We start from the raw sequence: 20,327 nt of genomic DNA, 5'->3' as shown, positions 1-20,327 counted from the left end.
AGGACATTGGTGTTGCCTTGGCAGAGGTTTGCACTCTCTGGGTGCTCTTATTATTATCATCATCATCATCATCATTATTATTATTACAGGTATCCCTCTCAAGGCAACAAACTAGCAAAATCGTAAGCATGCTAGACATAATGCTTTGCAGCATTTTTTCTGACTTGACATTCTGAGTTCAAATTCTGCCATGGTTGACTTTGTTCTTTATCCTTTTGGGATTGATGAAATAATTACCAGTTGAGCACTGAGGCTGATGTAATTGAAAAGCTCCTTCCTCCAAAATTTCAGGGCTGGTGTTTACTTGAGAAAGAATTATTACAGGTATCCCCCAAACCATAGAAATTTCTGGAGAAACTTTCTGTAATGTGGAATTCCTTAACATGAAATCTATTTTTTTCATTGATTTCTATGTTATAAATTGAGATGCATTTTGACGAAACTTTTTTCAAAAAAGAAAAAGAAAATAAGAAAAGAAAAAAAATCATGCAGTTATTTTTATGCATGAAAATAACAATTTTTTTTAAACACAAACATTAAAGTTATAGACATTAGAGAACATAAATCATGAAGATAAGCGCAACAGAAAAACAAACTTAGATAAAAAAAAAAGAAAATGAACAATAAAACACAAGAAAATCAAATCTTAGCATATGTACAGAATAGTGACCATTAACAAACACCACACCCGAACTACATCAATGAAAATATGAACACAGAGAATTTATGAAAGATCTAAGAGGAGAAAAAGATCTAAAATGTTGAAAAATTGCAAATATGATAACAATCTAAAGGTAGAAATAGATAAAGAATTAAAATCAATAGTAGATCTTCCCATCATCATCATCATCATCATCATCATCATCATCATCATCATCATCATCACTGCCACCGCCGCTACAACCACCACCATCTCCATCACTGTCATCATCATCAATGTTGTTGCTTTAATGTCCACTTTTCCATGCTTGTGTTGGTCAGATGGAGTTTGTCAATTCATATTTTTCTATGGCTGGATGCTCTTCCTCTCACCAACATTCACCTGATTCCAAGTGTCTCTCCATGGTCAGAAATGTCTCCAAGCTTCAAAAACAAAGGACACTGATTGCATGATGGTGACACATGCTTACAACTGTCACGTGACACCAAGGCAAGGAGAAACACACACACACAGGTATGTACACATATACACACTTACACATACATACATATATATGTGTGTGTGTATATATATATATATATATATATATATATATATATATATATATATATATATTTATTACCATTTAAAAATGGCTGCTGTGTTAGAACACAGAATACTTCAACAGTTACCATGTGGACTTTTGGTGCATAACAGCACTCTTGTTTATATCGCTAGTGGGAGATAATTCACTACCACCAGGACTACCAGATCACATGATTTCTGCCTTCCTTGCCCTTGTCAATGGTAGATGCCTGGAGGCTGGAAACAACAGTGATATCTCTGGTAGTATGCACATAGAATCACAGTATCTAATCATGTACCTGTGTTGCAAATATCAGAAGGCTTACGTATGTATGTATGTGTACGGCAACATTTACTACATATATATATATATATATATATATATATATATATATACACACACACATATATATAGATATACATATATATATATATATATATATATATATATATATATATATATATATACATATATATAAACATAGAGGATAAAATTATTAAAATTAATTTTATCAATGGTCAGCATATAAAAACCTTTTAGGTAAAATACATTTACAGAGATATATAACTGTATAGGGTATGATTAAGTATAATTGTACCCTGTACAATTATTTCTCTCTCTCTCTTGATATATATACATCTTATACAATAATGTATATGTATATACAGATATGACAGAAGTAAATAGACACCCTTATAATCATTAAAATTTATTTAAATCTGAAATTATACATTCAAATTATTAATTATTATGATGTGAATATCTAATTTCTTTTTAGATATGCCCCCTTTGCATTTTTCAAGGCAAGGACCCTATTAGGTATGTTACTGATTAGATGATGAATATTCTTCTGCAGAATTTCTGGCCAAGTTTCACGCAATAATCTTAAAAGATCCGGCTTTGAAGATGCTTTCCTGTTCTTTTTATGAAGTGTCCTGTACATTATGTCCCAGAGGTGTTCAATATGGTTCATATCTGGTGACTGGTTTGGCCATGGAAGCTTTTTAATGCCATTCTCATCCAACAAATTTCAGCCATGTGACATCTTGCATAAATAAAGAGTCTTCTTTAATCATTTTACCACTGGAGAAGATTGGAAGGAGTCCTTTCTGTAATATGGATACATATTTATCTGAGTTTATGTTTCTCTTATACTCCATCACCTCTGATCAACCATTGCTTAAAATTGCTCCTCCACCCCGACCATCACAGAATAGCTGCCATGTTTCATTGTTGGTTGCAGTCTTTTCACGTCAAATTCTTGATGACAGTCTCCAGACCCACACTTGACCACTGTCAGAAAATAAAGCAAATCTGGACACATCAGAAAATATGACAGTGTCCCAAAATGCTAGTGGCCTCTCCACCATCTCACTGGCCCAATCTTTTCTCTGCTTGATATTGGCTGGCTGAAGAAATGGCTTCCTTCTTGCTGCTCTGCCATCGTAACCAAGTTTGTGGAGATACATGACAGCTGTTCTAGGACTGACATCAACTTGTTCTGCTATGTCAGAGGCCTTGCAATGAAGATTATCCTCCACAATTCTCTTAACAAAGTGAAGGGTCCTGCTCGAGGGCCCTGATTGATCTGGGCGAGGTGATGTAGACCTCCCTGGTGAATTGCAAATCACTCTATTAACTGTAGAAAGTGGGATTATAAGGTTTTCTTCGATTTTGTGCTGACTATGTCCACCTTCAGAATGATCCACAATATGGCTACTTTGAGATTCAGACAGTTCCAAGGCTTCTTTTGTACATGGCATGATTAAACAGTCATGTATAGAACCTGAAACATAAAAATGTCAATTAATAAAAAATATAAACTTTTTACAAGTTAGAATAAACATAAAACGATGTTTTATGAGGTGTCTATTCACTTCTGTTTTGTCTGTGTGTATATATATATATGTATATATATATATATGCATATATGTATGTATATAAATATATATATAAATATATAATATATATATGTATGTATATAAATATATATATAATATATATATAAATATATAATATATATATGTATGTAGATAAATATATATATAATATATATATAGATATATAATATATATATGTATGTAGATAAATATATATATAATATATATATGTATGTATATAAATATATATATAATATATATATGTATGTATATAAATATATATATAATATATATATAAATATATAATATATATATGTATGTAGATAAATATATATATAATATATATATAAATATATAATATATATATGTATGTAGATAAATATATATATAATATATAATATATATATGTATGTAGATAAATATATAATATATATATATATATATGTATATAAATATATATGTAATATATGTATGTATGTATGTATGTATACAACAGGCTTCTTTCAGTTTCCATCCAACAAATACACTCACAAGGCATTGGTTGGTCCAAGACTATGGCAGAAGATAATTGCCCAAGGTGCCATATAGTGGGACAACACAAAACCATGTGATTATGGAGCAAACTTCTTACTACACCTGCAACATAGTTCTCCCGATGTAGTAATGCAAAAAAACTCCCTGCCTCACCTTAGAGCTGATGAAACTCAGCAATGAAATAACAACAACAGTAACAATTGCAGACTGGACAATCATAGACATACTGGAATCAAAAGATGGCATTAATATCTCCAAGATAAGTTAACTACTCTATGCAGGAGGTACTAGTGGTGAGGAGTGGTCACTAAGAGAAAATGGATTTTTCCTCAAAACGTATCACATGGGAAGATCAAATGCTAAGTAAATAATATGGAAACATGAACCAATGAGGGAGTCTCTATGTGGCCATTGAACCGGCTACGAATATGAAATAGCAGCCAATTCTCTCTTAAATCATCTTAAAAAAAAAAAGAAAGGACATATTGGATAATACAGTCCTGGAGCCCTTGTATGTAAGAATGAAAGAAAGAACGAAAGAAAGAAAGAAGTAATATTCACGGCTGCAATATTTATGATCAGGTTTTCTCACTCAGAAAGTACTTTATGATGGTTAAGGAGGAGGAGGAAGAGGAGAAAGAAGGAGGAGGAGGAAGAAGAGGAGAAAGGAGGAGGAGGAGGACATGTGAAAGCCAAACGTAGAGAAACAAAATAGTATAAAAGATCTCTCAATCTTTAATATGATTGACAACAAAAAGATATATAAATGAAAAAAAATAGGAGACACATACAAAATAGGGAACATAAAATCTATCTGAAATCAAAGAGGGTCTAAGAAAACAAAAAAAAAAAAAAAAAAAAAAAGGAATCCTCATAAATCATAAGGAATTTGTCATTATAAAAAGTGACAAGACTTCTTTGAACAAAAAAACAACTTGTTTTTAACCTAAACCAACCTTACCAAAAAACCAGGGAGAAAGCAAAATGGAAATGATTGTAGAATCAGAAACAGGAGAAGCTGAAGATTTTAGGAAAGTAATATAGACATTTGATGGATTGTTATGGGTAAACATGTTAAAAGCAGCAAACATAATGGTAGGAACATTTCTGGAAAAAAAAAGAACCTTTCAGCAAATAATGCAGATACTTTAGAGAATATGAACAAGAAATGACAGGAAATGAAAGAAGTGCCAAATTTCTGGCTAGAATATCTAACAGGTAGTTACAAAGTATGTGCGAAAACGTTCAATGATTTTGCTGAAAAATCAACCAATTAAATTATGTATGTGTGTCATCAAACTATATGCTGTAATTAACAAACAATTGAAAAGTCTGTTGCGTACAGTGCATGATTCAGGAGGGAAATTGGCATGAAATATAGTTTGTGAAAATATGCCAAGAAAACCTTGATGAGATGAAAATTAATAAAAAGACAGTAAATGCAATATTAGATAAAGAAATAAAGATAAAAGGATTAGAGCAAAGACAGGCTTACAAATATTTAGGACACACAGAAATGAAAGAAAAGTTTCAGAAAGGAAAATTATAAATACATTAGATTAATTCTTAAAAGTGAGCCAAATGCTAGGAACAAGATAATAAGTATCAATATTTTAGTTGTTCCAGAAATAAGTTACAGTTACAATATTCTCAAATGTCAGTTAAAGAAATTACTAAGATTAGATAGGAAAACATAAAGATAATGAATTCATTTGGAATGCACCATTGAAGAACTAGTATAGAAAGATTACATTTTACAGGAACACAAACGAGTGTGTGGGGGGTTTTATCAGTTAGAATACTAACATAAAACATTCTACTTTAAAACTACAAAAGTACTTAGTAAAGAATAAAGGGAGATTAATAGAATAGTCACACTGCATGAACAAGAAAAACAAAATGTTTACATCTGAGGGAGGTAAACAAATATGAAAGAGGAGTTGAGGTAAGAGGCATCTCTGAAGAGGGATGGGGAAAATAAACCTACAAAATGTATGAGGAAATCTAGTAAAGAGAAAATGGCTATGTGGTTAAGAAGTTTGCTTCCCAACTGTATTGTGTAGTTGTGGGTTCAGTCTCACTGTGCAGAAGCTTGAGCAATTATCTTCTTCTACAGTCCCAGACATACCAAAACCTTGAAAGTGAACTTGATTGATGGAAATTGAAAGAAAGCCATCATATACATCCTTTACTCATTGCAGCCATGCTGGGGCATCACCTTGAAGAAATTTCTTTTAGTTGAATGAATTGACTCCAGTCCTTATTTCCCCAAAGCCTGGTATTTATTCTTCCAGTCTCTTTTGTCAAACTGCTAAGTTACAGGGGTATAAACAAGCCAACACCAGTTGACAAGCAGTGAAGGGGGACAAACAAAAACACACATGATGGGCTTCTTTTAGTTTCCATCTGCCATATCCACTCATAAGGCTTTGGTTGGTCAGAGGCTGCAGTATAAGACACTTATTCAAAGTACCATGCAGTAGGACTGAACCAGGAACCATGTGGTTGAGAAGTAATGCACCTGTGCAAATATATTCTTTATAAGCTGAGAGTTTGTCTTTTGATTTGAGTTTCACATCCTGTAATTTTTCAATAAAAAAAACTATATCCTCTATATCCCCCACAGGCATGGCAATACTGCCACACAGTGGGACTGAACCCAGAACCATGTGGTTAGTAAGCAAGCTGCTTACCACACAGCCACTCCTGTGCCTGTATATATATATGTATATATATATATATATATATATATATATATATATATATATATATATATATATATATATATATATATATACACACACACACATACACACATACATACATCATAATGTTTATAAGATATATTATGAGTGTGTGTGTATGTGTGTGTATATATATGTACATATATATATATATGTATCTTATGTTTAAATGATATATCGTGTTTATACATACATGCATATATATATGTATATAATATATATATATATATATATATATATATATATATATATATACACATGCTTATACAAATGATGCACACACAGATACCTCACATACTACACACACATAAACACACAAACAAATATATACATACATATGTGTGATATGTGTCCTGTGGTTTACATGTGTAAATATTCAAAGTAAACATGGAATTCTCTAGAAGAAGAAAGGAAACAGCCATTATCTTTCATTCCTTAACAATATTGGGAACATGACAGAATCAATCACCACAGATAAAAGCACTGGAATGATAACATTACAAATTGAACAAAGTAAAGATTTCGAAACAAGCAAGATTATATTCTATGTCTACCAGCGCACCTCCCTCCTCTCATTCCATTATATAAGCAGAAGAAATATTTGACCTAATATTAAGTGAAAGGTTAATGAATGAAAACAAAAGAGAACATTATTCTCCTTCATATTTTGGTCAGTTATTTGAATGTATTTTGCACAACTAACTATTATAGACAAGTGATATCTGCAAGAAAATATATTGTGTTGCTATGTTACTCTGTGTTGGAATGTATTTTCTAAAGTGCTTCATTTTTCATATATGTAATTTCATTTTGAATATACAGTCTGTAGCTTGCGCAGCGTACGATAGATATATTGACAATAGAGTTGAATGAATATACTTTAATATTGATTTCAAATTTTGAAACAATGCCAGCAATTTTGAGGAAGCAGGTAAGTGGGTTCCACCAACCCCAGTGCTTAACTGGTATTTAGTTTATCAACCTCCTGAAAGGATGAAGAACAAAGTGGACCTCATCAGAATTTGAACTCACAACGTAAAGGTAAGTGAAATGCCACTAAGTAATTTTGTCTGCCATGCTAACAATACTGCCAGCTTGCTGTCTTACTCATCCTTTAATACTGATTTCAAATTTTGGCACAAGGCCAGCAATTTTGGGGGAGAGGGCAAGTGGATTACATTGACCTCCAGTGCTCAACTGGTACTTATTTTATCGATTCCTGAAAAGATGAAAGGCAAAGTCAACCTTGACAGAATTTGAACTCAGAACATAAAGATGGACAAAATACCACTAAGCATTTTTCCCAGCATGCCATCAAAACTTCTAGATCATCACCATAGAATGTATTAGATACTGATTTCAAATTTTGGCACAAGGCCAGCAATTTTAGGGAAGTAAGTAAGTCAACTGCAGTGACCCCAGCACTGAAACTGGTATTTTATTGCTGTTTCGGAAGTGCACATATTTCTGTTTCCATTCCTGATCTCTCTCCCCACTCCCACCGGCTGAGTAACCATGTTCCTCCTCTACAGCAAGACACCTGTTTCTGTCGCTCTGTCTCACTATAACCTGTCATCATCTGACTCAAGATCACCTTCTCCAATGTCCCCCTCCTCTCTCGAAAGATTTAAAAAAAAAATTTTTGCCTTGCAAATACTTGGTGACCCTGTCAGTGCAAGTGTGCCACTTCAAAGCACCCAGTCCACACAGTAGGGCATCCAGCTGTAAAAATCCTGCCAAAACAGTCACAGAAGTCTGGTGCAGGCTTCTGCCTGGCCAGCTCTTGTCAAACCATCTCATCCATGCCAGCATGGAAGGCGGATGTTAAATGATGATGATGATGGTGATGATGACGACTCCCTCCGAAAAGATAGATGGCAAAGTGTAACTCAGTGGAATTTGAACTCAAAATGCTGCTAAGCATTTTTCCCATTGTGTTAATGATTCTGCCAGCTCACCACCTGACACATGCTTCAATATTCAAATCAAATCTTGAGTGCTAGACTCAGTTTGATGCCTACTTTAGTACCATAACCACCACTACCTGGAATCAGCATCAGCCATGTCACATGGGAGCAGAAAGTTCAGGACAGAGCTAAGTGGTGGTCAGCTGTCCAAAGGGGCAGGCAAACCTGCAAAGCTAACAGGGTTATTGCAGTTGGGCAACACAGAGGCAGGCAGGCCAGGAGAACTAGTGCCATTAAATTCCAAACTAAAGTGTGGGATGGGATAATGGAGGAAACAAGGAAGAGTAATGTCAGTGTGGAAGAGAAGAGGAGACAAAATGGTAAGAGCGAATGAATGGGTTGAGCAGGTGGACCCAGTGATGGGAGTGGGTTAGTCTGTCTTCCATATCCTCACGGGTGGAATGGTTCATCATCATCATCATCATCATCATTGTAGGAGTGGCTGTGTGGTAAGTAGCTTGCTTACCAACCACATGGTTCCGGGTTTAGTCCCACTGCATAGCACCTTGGGTAAGTGTCTTCTACTATAACCTCGGGCCGACCAAAGCCTTGTGAGTGGAGTTGGTAGACGGAAACTGAAAGAAGCTTGTCGTACATATGTATGTGTGTGTGTGTGTGTGTGTGTATGTTTGTCCCCCTAACATCGCTTTACAACTGATGCTGGTGTGTTTATGTCCCTGTAACTTAGCGGTTTGTCAAAAGAGACCGATAGAATAAGTACTAGGCTTACAAAGAATAAGTCCTGGGGTCGATTTGCTCGACTAAAGGTGGTGCTCCGGCATGGCCACAGTCAAATGACTGAAACAAGTAAAAGAGTATCTTTTAATGTTTGTTTTCCATACTTGACAGGGGCTGGCAAGCCAGAGGGCTGCACCAGGCTCCATTTGTCTGTTTTGGCATGGTTTCTATGTTTCTGTGCCTTTCCGAATGCCAACCACTTTACAGAGTGTTCTGGGTGCTTTTTTGTATATATGGCTGTACAGTGGGACTGAATCCAAAACTTTGTGGCTACAAAATGCGCTTCTGTGTTAAATTTATGAGTATTATAGTGAGATCTTAGCAATTAGCATATAATTAATTCATATTCTTGGTAATATTTCTCATCTAATTTTAGACTTTAATAGAAGAAGCTTGATCCTGTATAGAACTAAGTGACCGAATAATTTCAAAGAAATGCACCAAAGTACTTTTTATAGGCAAAACATTTCGGTAGATGCAGATCTGACATTTATGCTAAAGTTTGGAGAAAGAAAATACAAAAAAATTATTAACAGGTTTGCCTGGAGCTTGATTCCTATGAACGAAAGTTTCCTATTATTTATCAGTTTCAATCTCAGATTAGTGTTTACAAATGTATGAGAGAAGCCTGTCTTTTTATATCTACCAGTATATGTCTGTCTGTATTCATGCATGCATGTGTGTATGTGTGTACGTATGTATGTATGTGTGTACGTATGTATGTATGTGTGTATGTATGTAAGTGTGTATGTATGCATGCATGCATGATGTATGTATGTGTGTGCATGGGTGTGTGTGTGTGTGCGTATGTGTATGTATGTATGCATGTATGTATGTATGTGTGTGTATGTATGTCTGTATGTACATATGTATGTGTGTATGTATGCATGTATGTATGTAGATATGTATGTGTGTGTATATGTGTATATATATGTATGTAGGCATGTATGTACGTGTACGTATGTATGAATGTAGGTGTGGATGTGCGTATGTGTGTGCATGTATGTATCTATCTATTTGCATGTGTCTGAGTGTGTATGTGAGTGTGTATGTGAGTGTGTGTGTGTGTGTGTGTGTGTGTGTGTTTGTATTTAAAAACTGAACAGCGAAAGCGATTGGTTCATGTCATTCTGTTTCTTTTTTTTAAACTGTTTATAAATAGTCAAAATCTTTTTAAGAATATCTTTCTTTAAATATTATGACCGTGTCAAGTATTATTTGCAAAAATTTTTAAATATGGATGTGTGTGTGTGTGTGTGTGTGTGTATATATACATACATACATACACACATATATATACATACATACACACACACACAAATATATATAACGCCGGTGTTAAAACGGGGGTAGCTGATGAAGGAAAATGTTCTCTATGTGGCTTGTGTGTTTTCTGTACTCTGGTTATTATTATTTCTTGTCTACGTTTTGTTTGCAATGTCCTGTACCCAGATATGCACCTATATATACAGGTAGACGTAGGTATGCACACACCTGTACGTATATATGCATATACTCATTTATTATTTGTTTTTATATATATATATATATATATATATATATATATATATATATATATATATATATATATAGATGCGAGCAATGTCATTCAATGTGTGCCCTCCTCCCCGCTTGTTTGAAGGCTTGTGCCACCAGACAGCTAGTTGGTTCTGGCTGCTGAAACTGAAACTAACATGACGTTGTTGGAAGGTAGGTTTAGAGAGGGCGCGGACCAAAACTACGTGTCTAGCCCCTGCATTGGTCAGTTGAAGTCTAGATAATGTTGCATGACAGTTAGCTGGTGCTGGCTGCTGGAACCAACCGGTGAGTATTTAAAGGGAAATTTGGCAGGATGGTCATTCGCCCGCCGACATTCTTTGACGCAGCATCGAAGAAACCAAAGAACAAAAAGCCAAAGAAAAAAGGAGAAAGAAAAAAATGCACTCAACACCAGAGCTGAAGACATCTCCAAAAGGAAGGGCCTCGCCTTGTCGAAAATGGTAGAGGAGTAGGGGCCGAAACCGGATGTGGTTCACCTTGATGATGTCTTTAGCCACTGGATCCTATAAAGGAGCTGTTGAAGTAGTGAACCACGAAATGTGGTTGGAATTCTTCCTATATATACACATATACATGTACATACATTCATACAAATATGCTTGTGTGTGTGTTGGTCTTCATGTCATTTTACTTTGATCACCATTTGGACTCTGATAATATTGTTTATGCTGATACTGTTTATGCCCAGTAGCTTGGTTGTTTGGCATGTTCCCGTTCCATTTTTGACATCCTGTACCTGGATATGCATTTATATATACATGGACTGGCTCTTGTGCGGGTGGCACATAAAATACACCATTTTGAGCGTGGCTGTTGCCAGTACCGCCTGACTGGCCTTCGTGCCGGTGGCACGTAAAAGCACCCACTACACTCTCTGAGTGGTTGGCATTAGGAAGGGCATCCAGCTGTAGAAACTCTGCCAAATCAGATTGTAGTCTGGTGTAGCCATCTGGTTTCACCAGTCCTCAGTCAAATCGTCCAACCCATGCTAGCATGGAAAGCGGACGTTAAACGATGATGATGTAGGTGTAGGTATGTACATATATGTATGTATACATGCATATGCTCATATATCATTTGTATTATTATATACCTTGCTTGAAAGCAACAAAGGTTTGGAATAAGGAAGAATATTGCCTCAAGAAATCTCAGCTAATCTATGTCAGCGCCTGGAAAAAGCACAAGAAAACTAGTGTTGGCTGATAGTGGAATATATCTGAAAACAGGGGTAGACATTGAATATATGTTGTTGAAACTCAGCTTGGAAGACTTATTGAGGCAAGCGAAAGCGAAATCGGGATAGCACCTGTGCCCAGCGTCGCCTTTCTGACACTTGTGCCCGCAGCATGTCTAAGGATTTTCGAGCGAGATCGTTGCCAGTGCCCCTGGACTGGCTCTTGTGCGTGTGGTACATAAAATACACCATTTTGAGCGTGGCCGTTGCCAGTACCACCTGGCTGGCCTTCGTAGGATTTTCAAGCGAGATCATTGCCAGTGCCCCTGGACTAGCTCTTGTGCGGGTGGCACATAAAATACACCATCTTGAGCGTGGCCATTACCAGTACCGCCTGACACGTAAAAGCACCCACTACACTCTCTGAGTGGTTGGCGTTAGGAAGGGCATCCAGCTGTAGAAACTCTGCCAAATCAGATTGGAGCCTGGTGTTGCCATCTGGTTTCACCAGTCCTCAGTCAAATCGTCCAACCCATGCTAGCATGGAAAGCGGACGTTAAACGATGATGATGATGATGATGTTGTTACATTTCAAGATGTTTGACATCATGGTTAAGATTATGAAGAATCACAAAAAGTGACAAGTGCTGCATGGCAGACATCTTTTAAAGTCATGCCGGTATAGAAAGGAAAAAAAATGGTTGAAATGATGATGATTATTAGTGCTAATTAGTTCTAGGTCAGCCCATATGGAACAGACTCATGATCAAAGACTTTCCAGTTGTGACCATTCCATTTATTTTTAGCCAAAATGTATCTAATACATTATCCAAAGTGTTTGTTCTTTTTCAAAGATAGTAGAGTGTGACTTTAGAGAGGTTTAGTTACTATGTCAAGTAGGTTGAACGACCATGTAGAGGTTATCTTGTTGGCTCATAAACAACGATAATGATGATATCTATTTAGATATTTTTATACTTTGGTGTCTGTAATTGATTATAAACTCTTATTTCATTGTTTGTATTTTTTAATTGATGGTCTTAAAAAACAAAACAAAGCAAAACAAAACAAATAAAAAAAAACTAACATGCCACCTACATTTGATTTTGTTTCGACATTGTTCTGTTTTCTTTTTCCTTTTATCAACATTGAAACACCCTGTCGTGCTGCACCCATGTACCAGCATCAAACTCTACGAACTGGGTAGAATACCAAATCAGCTGTGAGATATAAACAAAAAGCTAAGTGGTCGATGGCTTTTGAAGCTAAAGTCAATTTTCCTTTAATATTAGGGCAAGTTTACTACTTTTTTTCAAATGATAATGATAAAAAAAAAAAATAATAATAACTGTGGAAAATATTGATGCCATTTAATTTTTTTACCCCCCACCCCCACTCCATCTTATTTGCATAATTGATCTTTGATAGGGGGAGAAGGGGTGGAGAAAAGTGATTGTGTTGTGAAATGTTATTAATATTTTATTTAGAGTAACATGTAGAAGAATATTTCTAAGTAAGTATGAATATTTTGATACCAATGGGTTAATAACCATTATTCATATTCTTTAAAGTAGTGCCATAACCAAAACCTAAACAATGGTTTCTTATACCGGCACAACATCACAAATTTGAAGTTGAAGAATATAAACTGAACCATTCTTGCAAGAAGACTTGTGCATTTTTGTTGACTACTTTTAGATGTGCAATTCTTTAATATGAAGAAAATTTGAGAATTCTTGGGGAAAATTTGGAGATTCCAGGGGAAAATTTGTCAACACAAGGTGTAGTCCTTGTTGATGTGTAGTGATTTGTGTGCTTCAGTGACCCTGAGAGCTTTCCCAGTGAAGGGTAAGCTCCTGGTAGGGTCTCCCATACTGGGGGGGGGGGTTAAAGGATAGAGGCCAGACCAATATGGGCCACCTCTTTCCAAAAGTAAAAATGAGTTTCAGTAGAGCCAACACATCTACCTAAAAAAAAAAGCAAAGTGACAGAAGCAGAAAAGACAACCCAGAATTGGCCCACAATCAAGAAGAATGGAGAAAGTTGTTGACGGCCTTTCTTCTACAGAGAGTGAAGTAGGTAGGAAGAAAATTTGGGGATTCCAGTGAGGAAATTTTTTGGAATTGAAAAATGTTTTTTTTTTTTACCAGGCGCAGGAATGGCTGTGTGGTAAGTAGCTTGCTTACCAACCACATGGTTCCAGGTTCAGTCCCACTGCGTGGCACCTTGGGCAAGTGTCTTCTACTATAGCCTCGGGCCGACCAAAGCCTTATGAGTGGATTTGGTAGACGGAAACTGAAAGAAGCCTGTCGTATATATATATATATATATATATATGTATGTGTGTGTATATGTTTGTGTCTGTGTCCCCCCCAACATCGCTTGACAACCGATGCTGGTGTGTTTATGTCCCCGTCACTTAGCGGTTTGGCTAAAGAGACCGATAGAATAAGTACCAGGCTTACAAAGAATAAGTCCTGGGGTCGATTTGCTCGACTAAAGGCAGTGCTCCAGCATGGCCGCAGTCAAAAGACTGAAACAAGTAAAAGAGTAAAAGATTGAGTAAAGAGTATACTCTTTTACTCTTTTATTTGTTTCAGTAATTAGACTGTGGCCATGCTGGAGCACCGCCTTTAGTCGAGCAAATCGTCCCCCAGGACTTATTCTTTGTAAGCCTAGTACTTATTCTATCGGTCTCTTTAGCCAAACCGCTAAGTTACGGGGACGTAAACACACCAGCATCGGTTGTCAAGCGATGTTGGGGGGACACAGACACAAACATATACACACACATACATATATATATATATACATATATATATATATACATATATACGACGGGCTTCTCTCAGTTTCCGTCTACCAAATCCACTCACAAGGCTTTGGTCGGCCCGAGGCTATAGTAGAAGACACTTGCCCAAGGTGCCATGCAGTGGGAATGAACCCGGAACCATGTGGTTAGTAAGCAAGCTACTGATATGAATAATGGAATAGGAACAATGTACCTTCCAGGATTTAATGAAAGGTTTACTCAGAAATTCTAAGAACATTACCAAATGCTACATGTGTAGATGGCCAGAAAGAACAAAGAACAAAGGCCAAAGGGAGTGCACATTAATAGTGTTCATGCCCACATGTCAAAAGTCATGCTTACAGTTCACCTTGTGTTATCACACCATGAGCAGAGGGTAATTAAAGAAAATTTGTGAAGTGTGTGTGTGTGGAGGCGGGGGGGGGGGCGGAGCATCATGACTGCAGGCGGTAATAAGGGGTTTTGCTTTTTAAATAATCACTAATGTACACAGACCAAATCAGTGAGGTGAAACTACCCCACAATTCTTGGCGTGTGAGTAAATGACAGGAGTTTTAAGCAAAAAAACTAAGTTTAATCTAGTAAATTGCAAATTTAATGCAAATAAACTTGACAAAACATTAGTTTAAAACAGCCAGTTAAGCATGGGAAATATTCTTGCCAAATTTGGAGCGAATTGGTTGGAAACTGTGGAAATTATTGGCAAAAAAACAATTTTCATGCAGTTATTCATGGATTTTTCACAATTAACACGGATGACCGTGACAAAAATTTTAAGCAAAACAATTCTTATGTCAATTTTGGTGAAAATCATTCGAAAAATCAGGGAGGTATTGGCAAAATACTGGTTTTCTAAACAGTTATTCGCGGTTTTTGGTTATATGCGGGGTGGGGGGTGGGGGTCTGGTAAATATAAAGTAGGTCATGACCACCCTTGGAGCATAAGCTATCAGTGTATCAAGTTTGAGTGAAACCAGTTGAAAAATGTGGAAATGCATAATGAGCATACACACACACACACACACAGACATCGTCTGTTTTATATATATATACTCTTTTACTCTTTTATTTGTTTCAGTAATTTGACTGTGGCCATGCTGGAGCACCGCCTTTAGTCGAGCAAATCGACCCCAAGACTTATTCTTTGGAAGCCTAGTACTTATTCTATCGGTCTCTTTTGCCGAACCGCTAAGTTACGGGGACGTAAACACACCAGCATCGGTTGTCAAGCGATGCTGGGGGGACAAACACAGACACACAAACATATACACATATATATATACATATATACGACGGGCTTCTTTCAGTTTCCATCTACCAAATCCACTCATATATATATATATATATATATATATATATATATATATATATATATATATATATAAAAATAAATAAACAAAAAAATCAAAGGAAAAAGAACAAAAAAAAACAGTTATGACAGTTTAGGATATTCTGATAAAAAAAAAAAAAAAAGTTATTAAAATTTGCTCACTTGATCCTTGTCTCTTCTGTTGAATGTGTACACACAAATGTTTCCTGTTCCTGTGTGTCAAAACGCCTTAATAATATTTTCTGAAGAATTTCAGGAGAAACTACTTTAACATACAACAAATATTAGCAGATGAGGTTCTTATCATGTGATATCTTCTCTCTGAAATTCTCAAAATATTATTGATTACTTAATTCTAAAAACCTTAAAAGTATTTCAATGATAATTTTACTTGCTTTAATATTATTGTTATTATTATTATCATTATTATCATTTTTAATATCATCATCATTATCAATATTATTATTATTACTTGTATCTGCCTATTTGTTTTTGTATTTTCGGCATGTTATTCATTGAGTGAGTCATTTTAATATTCTAATTATATCTTCAATAGAGAGAAAAAAAAAAGAAAAAAAAAAATATATATAGAAAAACAACAACCAAAAAACACAAAGTATTCGATTTACACACAGTTCAAATATAACTGGTTTAGTCTTTCTCTTCTTAAAACTGTAATAGCTAATGATTAATTAAAAATCTGTTCAGGATCAAATGTTCTTAATTAAGCAATTAAAAGACACGTACACAACTTTAAAACATGTATATATATATATATATATATATATATATATATATATATACGTATATATATATATATATATGTGTGTGTGTGTGTGTGTGTGTGTGTGTGTGTGTGTGTGTGTGTGTGTGTGTGTGTGTGTGTGTGTGTGTGTGTGTGTGTGTATACATAAATATCTATACACGTATATACATATATATGTATATATATATATATATATATATATATATATATATATATATATATATATATATGTATGTATATGTATATCATATAACTAAAATAGGAAAAAGAACACCATGGAAATTTATTTCCTATATTCTCTTGTAAAGCTCAACACTTATACAGATATATATTGAAACGTGTATTTACAAAACACACACACACACACACACATGCAAACACTCATCTGCATGCACACACTCAGACATACTTTTTTTTATACATATGTATGTATCTGTGTATGTGTGAATAGCAATATGTTTCTAAATATATCCTTACATCTATACATAAATACACACCTATGCACACATCTATATTTATACACACACACACACACACACAAATATATACATCTGAGCACCATGAATATATTTTACGTGCATTGCAGGACATTCTCTTCATCATATATATTGACAATCTTGACATCTCACACCGTCACTTCCTTAAACAGTTGTGGACAAGCATCAATACTCCCATGAAATGACTGGGTTTTGGAGGAACTACACTCGTAGAGCACAATTTCCCCCCCTTCTGTTCCATCCTTGCAGCTACTGCACCAATCCAGAAACAGCTGTAACCACTCCAACCATGCAGCAATGATTTCATTTTACTTCTTGCTGATGACTTGTTGTTTTTTCTCTCAAATATCTCTCTTATATCCATGATAAAACATTTTCTGACTCTCTCTCCAGTTCCATAAATCACCACTTTCATTCTTCTTCCTAAATTTAATGCCAGACTGGACATTGCGGATCTAGTTACAAATCCATGACATCATGTCTCTATAAGAAGCACTATACATTTTCCATTTCTTCTTCAAATCCTTAAATCATCATCATCATCATCATCATCATCATCATCATCATCATTATCATCGTTTAACGTCCGCTTTCCATGCTAGCATGGGTTGGACGATTTGACTGAGGACTGGTGAAACCAGATGGCTACACCAGGCTCCAATCTGATTTGGCAGAGTTTCTACAGCTGGATGCCCTTCCTAACGCCAACCACTCAGAGAGTGTAGTGGGTGCTTTTACGTGCCACTGGCACGAAGGCCAGTCATGCAGTACTGGCAACGGCCACAATCAAAATGGTGCATTTTATGTGCCACCCACACAAGAGCCAGTCCAGGGGCACTGGCAACGATCTCACTCGAAAATCCCACGAAGGCCAGTCAGGTGGTACTGACAACAGCCACGCTCAAAATGGTGTATTTTACACGCCAGGCTGGGTGTTTTTTTTTCTTATATGTCACTTCATATTTTAGTGAAACCAGGTCATACCTTTATGTTTGCCCTGATAATTGGCAGTGACTCAGTCAGCAAATCCTCTGCAATGGTCAACAACTAATAGCAAGATGAGCTGCCTTGGCTCATACTCTCCCATGTATGCATGGAGACCACATGTGAACTTGTATTCTCACTGAAACTCCAAACATGAATTAACTCGTCGGCCGAAGCTGACTCAACCCATCCTGGGTGAGCAAATACAAATAAATAAGTACCTGACCATAGGACCACAACTGATTATCAATGCTACAATGGACAGCAGAAGATTGTAAGCAACTGCTATCCACTACAGTTGAACAATGACCATTTGTCTGAAACTGCCAGTTTTGACAATCAACCACAATCACACTGTTTATAATAATGGTTTCAAATTTTGGCTCAAGGCCAGCAATATTATGGGAAAGGGGTAAATCAATTGTATTGGTCCCCAGTGCTCTACTGGTATTTATTTATTTTATTGATCCTGAAGAGATGAAAGGCAAATTGATCTTGTGGGTATTTGAACTCAGAATGAGTAAAGAGCTATAAAAAATGCCACTAAGAATTTTGTCTGTCAGTTTACTGCCTTATAATGTCGACAAAGTTTGGCACAAGGCCAGCAATTTTAGGAGAGGGGGAGTAAGTTGATTACATCGACCCCAGTGCTCAACTGGTATTTATTTTATCAACCCCAAAAGGATAAAAAGAAAAGACAACTTCAGCAAGATTTGAACACAGGATGTAAAGCACTAGATGAAATGCTGCTGAGAATTTTGTCTGGCATGCTAACAATTCTGCGAGCTTGTCACCTGCAGAGTGCTTAATGACTTGCAGTGAAAAATCCTGGACAGAATAAATGATAGTCTAATATGTATCCAAAATATGACAGCTGAGTTAATTAGTTATGAAAGTAAAGAAGTAGAAATGACAAAATCACAGGTGTTTGGTGATCTGATCTGAAAACAACAATCAAATAGAGGAGATTCATAAGTAGGACATGGCATTATCTCAGGAGTGACGAGTGATGTAAATAGAGGACTTTTATCATATCAGGTGTGGGAATATTTATCATATAGTTGTGGGTTATGACGACGAGTGTTCCAGTTAATCCAATCAACCAAACAGTCAGATTGGTGAAATTAGCTTGCAAGTGACTGAGCACTGCACAGACACGTGTATCCTCAACGTAGTTCTCAGGGAGATTCAGTGTGACACAGAATGCGACAAGGTTGGCCCTTTGAAATATAGGTACTACTCATTTTTTGCCAACTGAGTGGACTGGAGTAACGTGAAATAAAGTGTCTTGTTCAAGGGTACAATGCACTGCCAGGAATTGAACTCAGGGCCTTACAATTGAGAGCTAAATACCCTTACCACTAAGCCATGCACCTTCACTGTGGCAATATGCTGTTACATCTACTTTTAAGTTATTGTTGTTGTTGCTTAGCTCTTAATAAATTCTATGATTGAGCAGACCCATGATCAGAGCTGATACAGATGTGACCAATCATCATTATCATCATCATCCTCTTTCTCCTCCGCATCGTTTTAATACCCACTTTTCTATGAGCCAGATGGAATTAGTCGAGGCAGATTTTCTGTGACCTAATGCCTTTCCTGTCACCCACCCTCACTTGTTTTGAACCAAGATAGTATTTTCCCATAAAAGGACATGTTTCCACGGTAAATTGGAAATGAATGATACAGCTTGTATGAAGATGATACTCGTTTACAGCTATCATAGGATTCCTAGACAAGGAGGCACAGGGTGTTCCGTGAACTTCATATTCTCATCACAACTAGAATGCAATCAGAAGTCAAATGCAACGAAGAAAGCCATAATTTTGCTGACAAATAATTGTCGCGTGTATTTGTTGTTAATCGTTTCTCTTCAATTGAGATTAGATATACACCTGGGTAATTAATAGTCATGCTTTGCTCACGTTAATTAGGATGCAATCAAAAATATTTGCTGGATCCAATTTCAATAATTACAAAGTTACAATGGATGCTGCCTGTGTCAACACTGTACGATACAATATTTATATTTTGAAGGAAAACATTTCGTTCAAGATAAATACTTATATACTTTCGTTGAGCTCTGGGAACGAAGAATCGCTACAAAAGTTA

The 20,327-nt window shown here is 35.9% G+C and overlaps 1 protein-coding gene across 1 annotated transcript; it reads right to left on the bottom strand.

Moving 5' to 3' along the window:
• Window positions 1–1,944: 1,944 nt before the first annotated feature.
• Window positions 1,945–16,620, bottom strand: LOC128249697 (uncharacterized). Its single transcript, XM_089364666.1, has 3 exons — window positions 16,128–16,620; window positions 12,922–13,043; window positions 1,945–3,012 (listed from the first exon to the last, which is right to left on the bottom strand). The coding sequence occupies exons 2-3, from the start codon at window positions 13,007–13,009 to the stop codon at window positions 2,480–2,482; spliced, it is 621 nt and encodes a 206-aa protein (XP_089220792.1). The 5' UTR covers window positions 13,010–13,043; window positions 16,128–16,620; the 3' UTR covers window positions 1,945–2,479.
• Between the last annotated feature and the right edge of the window lie 3,707 nt (window positions 16,621–20,327).

The sequence above is a fragment of the Octopus bimaculoides genome, chromosome 16 (genome assembly GCF_046866305.1).
Source record: "Octopus bimaculoides isolate indiv1 chromosome 16, ASM4686630v1, whole genome shotgun sequence".
In the NCBI taxonomy this organism is placed as follows: Eukaryota; Metazoa; Mollusca; class Cephalopoda; order Octopoda; family Octopodidae; genus Octopus; species Octopus bimaculoides.
This window is presented reverse-complemented; position numbering and strand designations above follow the sequence as displayed.

Bases quoted from the DNA above. Each gene is read 5' to 3' on its own strand.
- LOC128249697 (XM_089364666.1), bottom strand. From the start codon at position 13,009: ATGCTGGTACATGGGTGCAGCACGACAGGGTGTTTCAATGTTGATAAA. The intron at 3,013-12,921 runs GTAGGTGGCATG...TTTATGTTTCAG, and splicing joins ATGTCGAAACAAAATCAAAT to GTTCTATACATGACTGTTTA.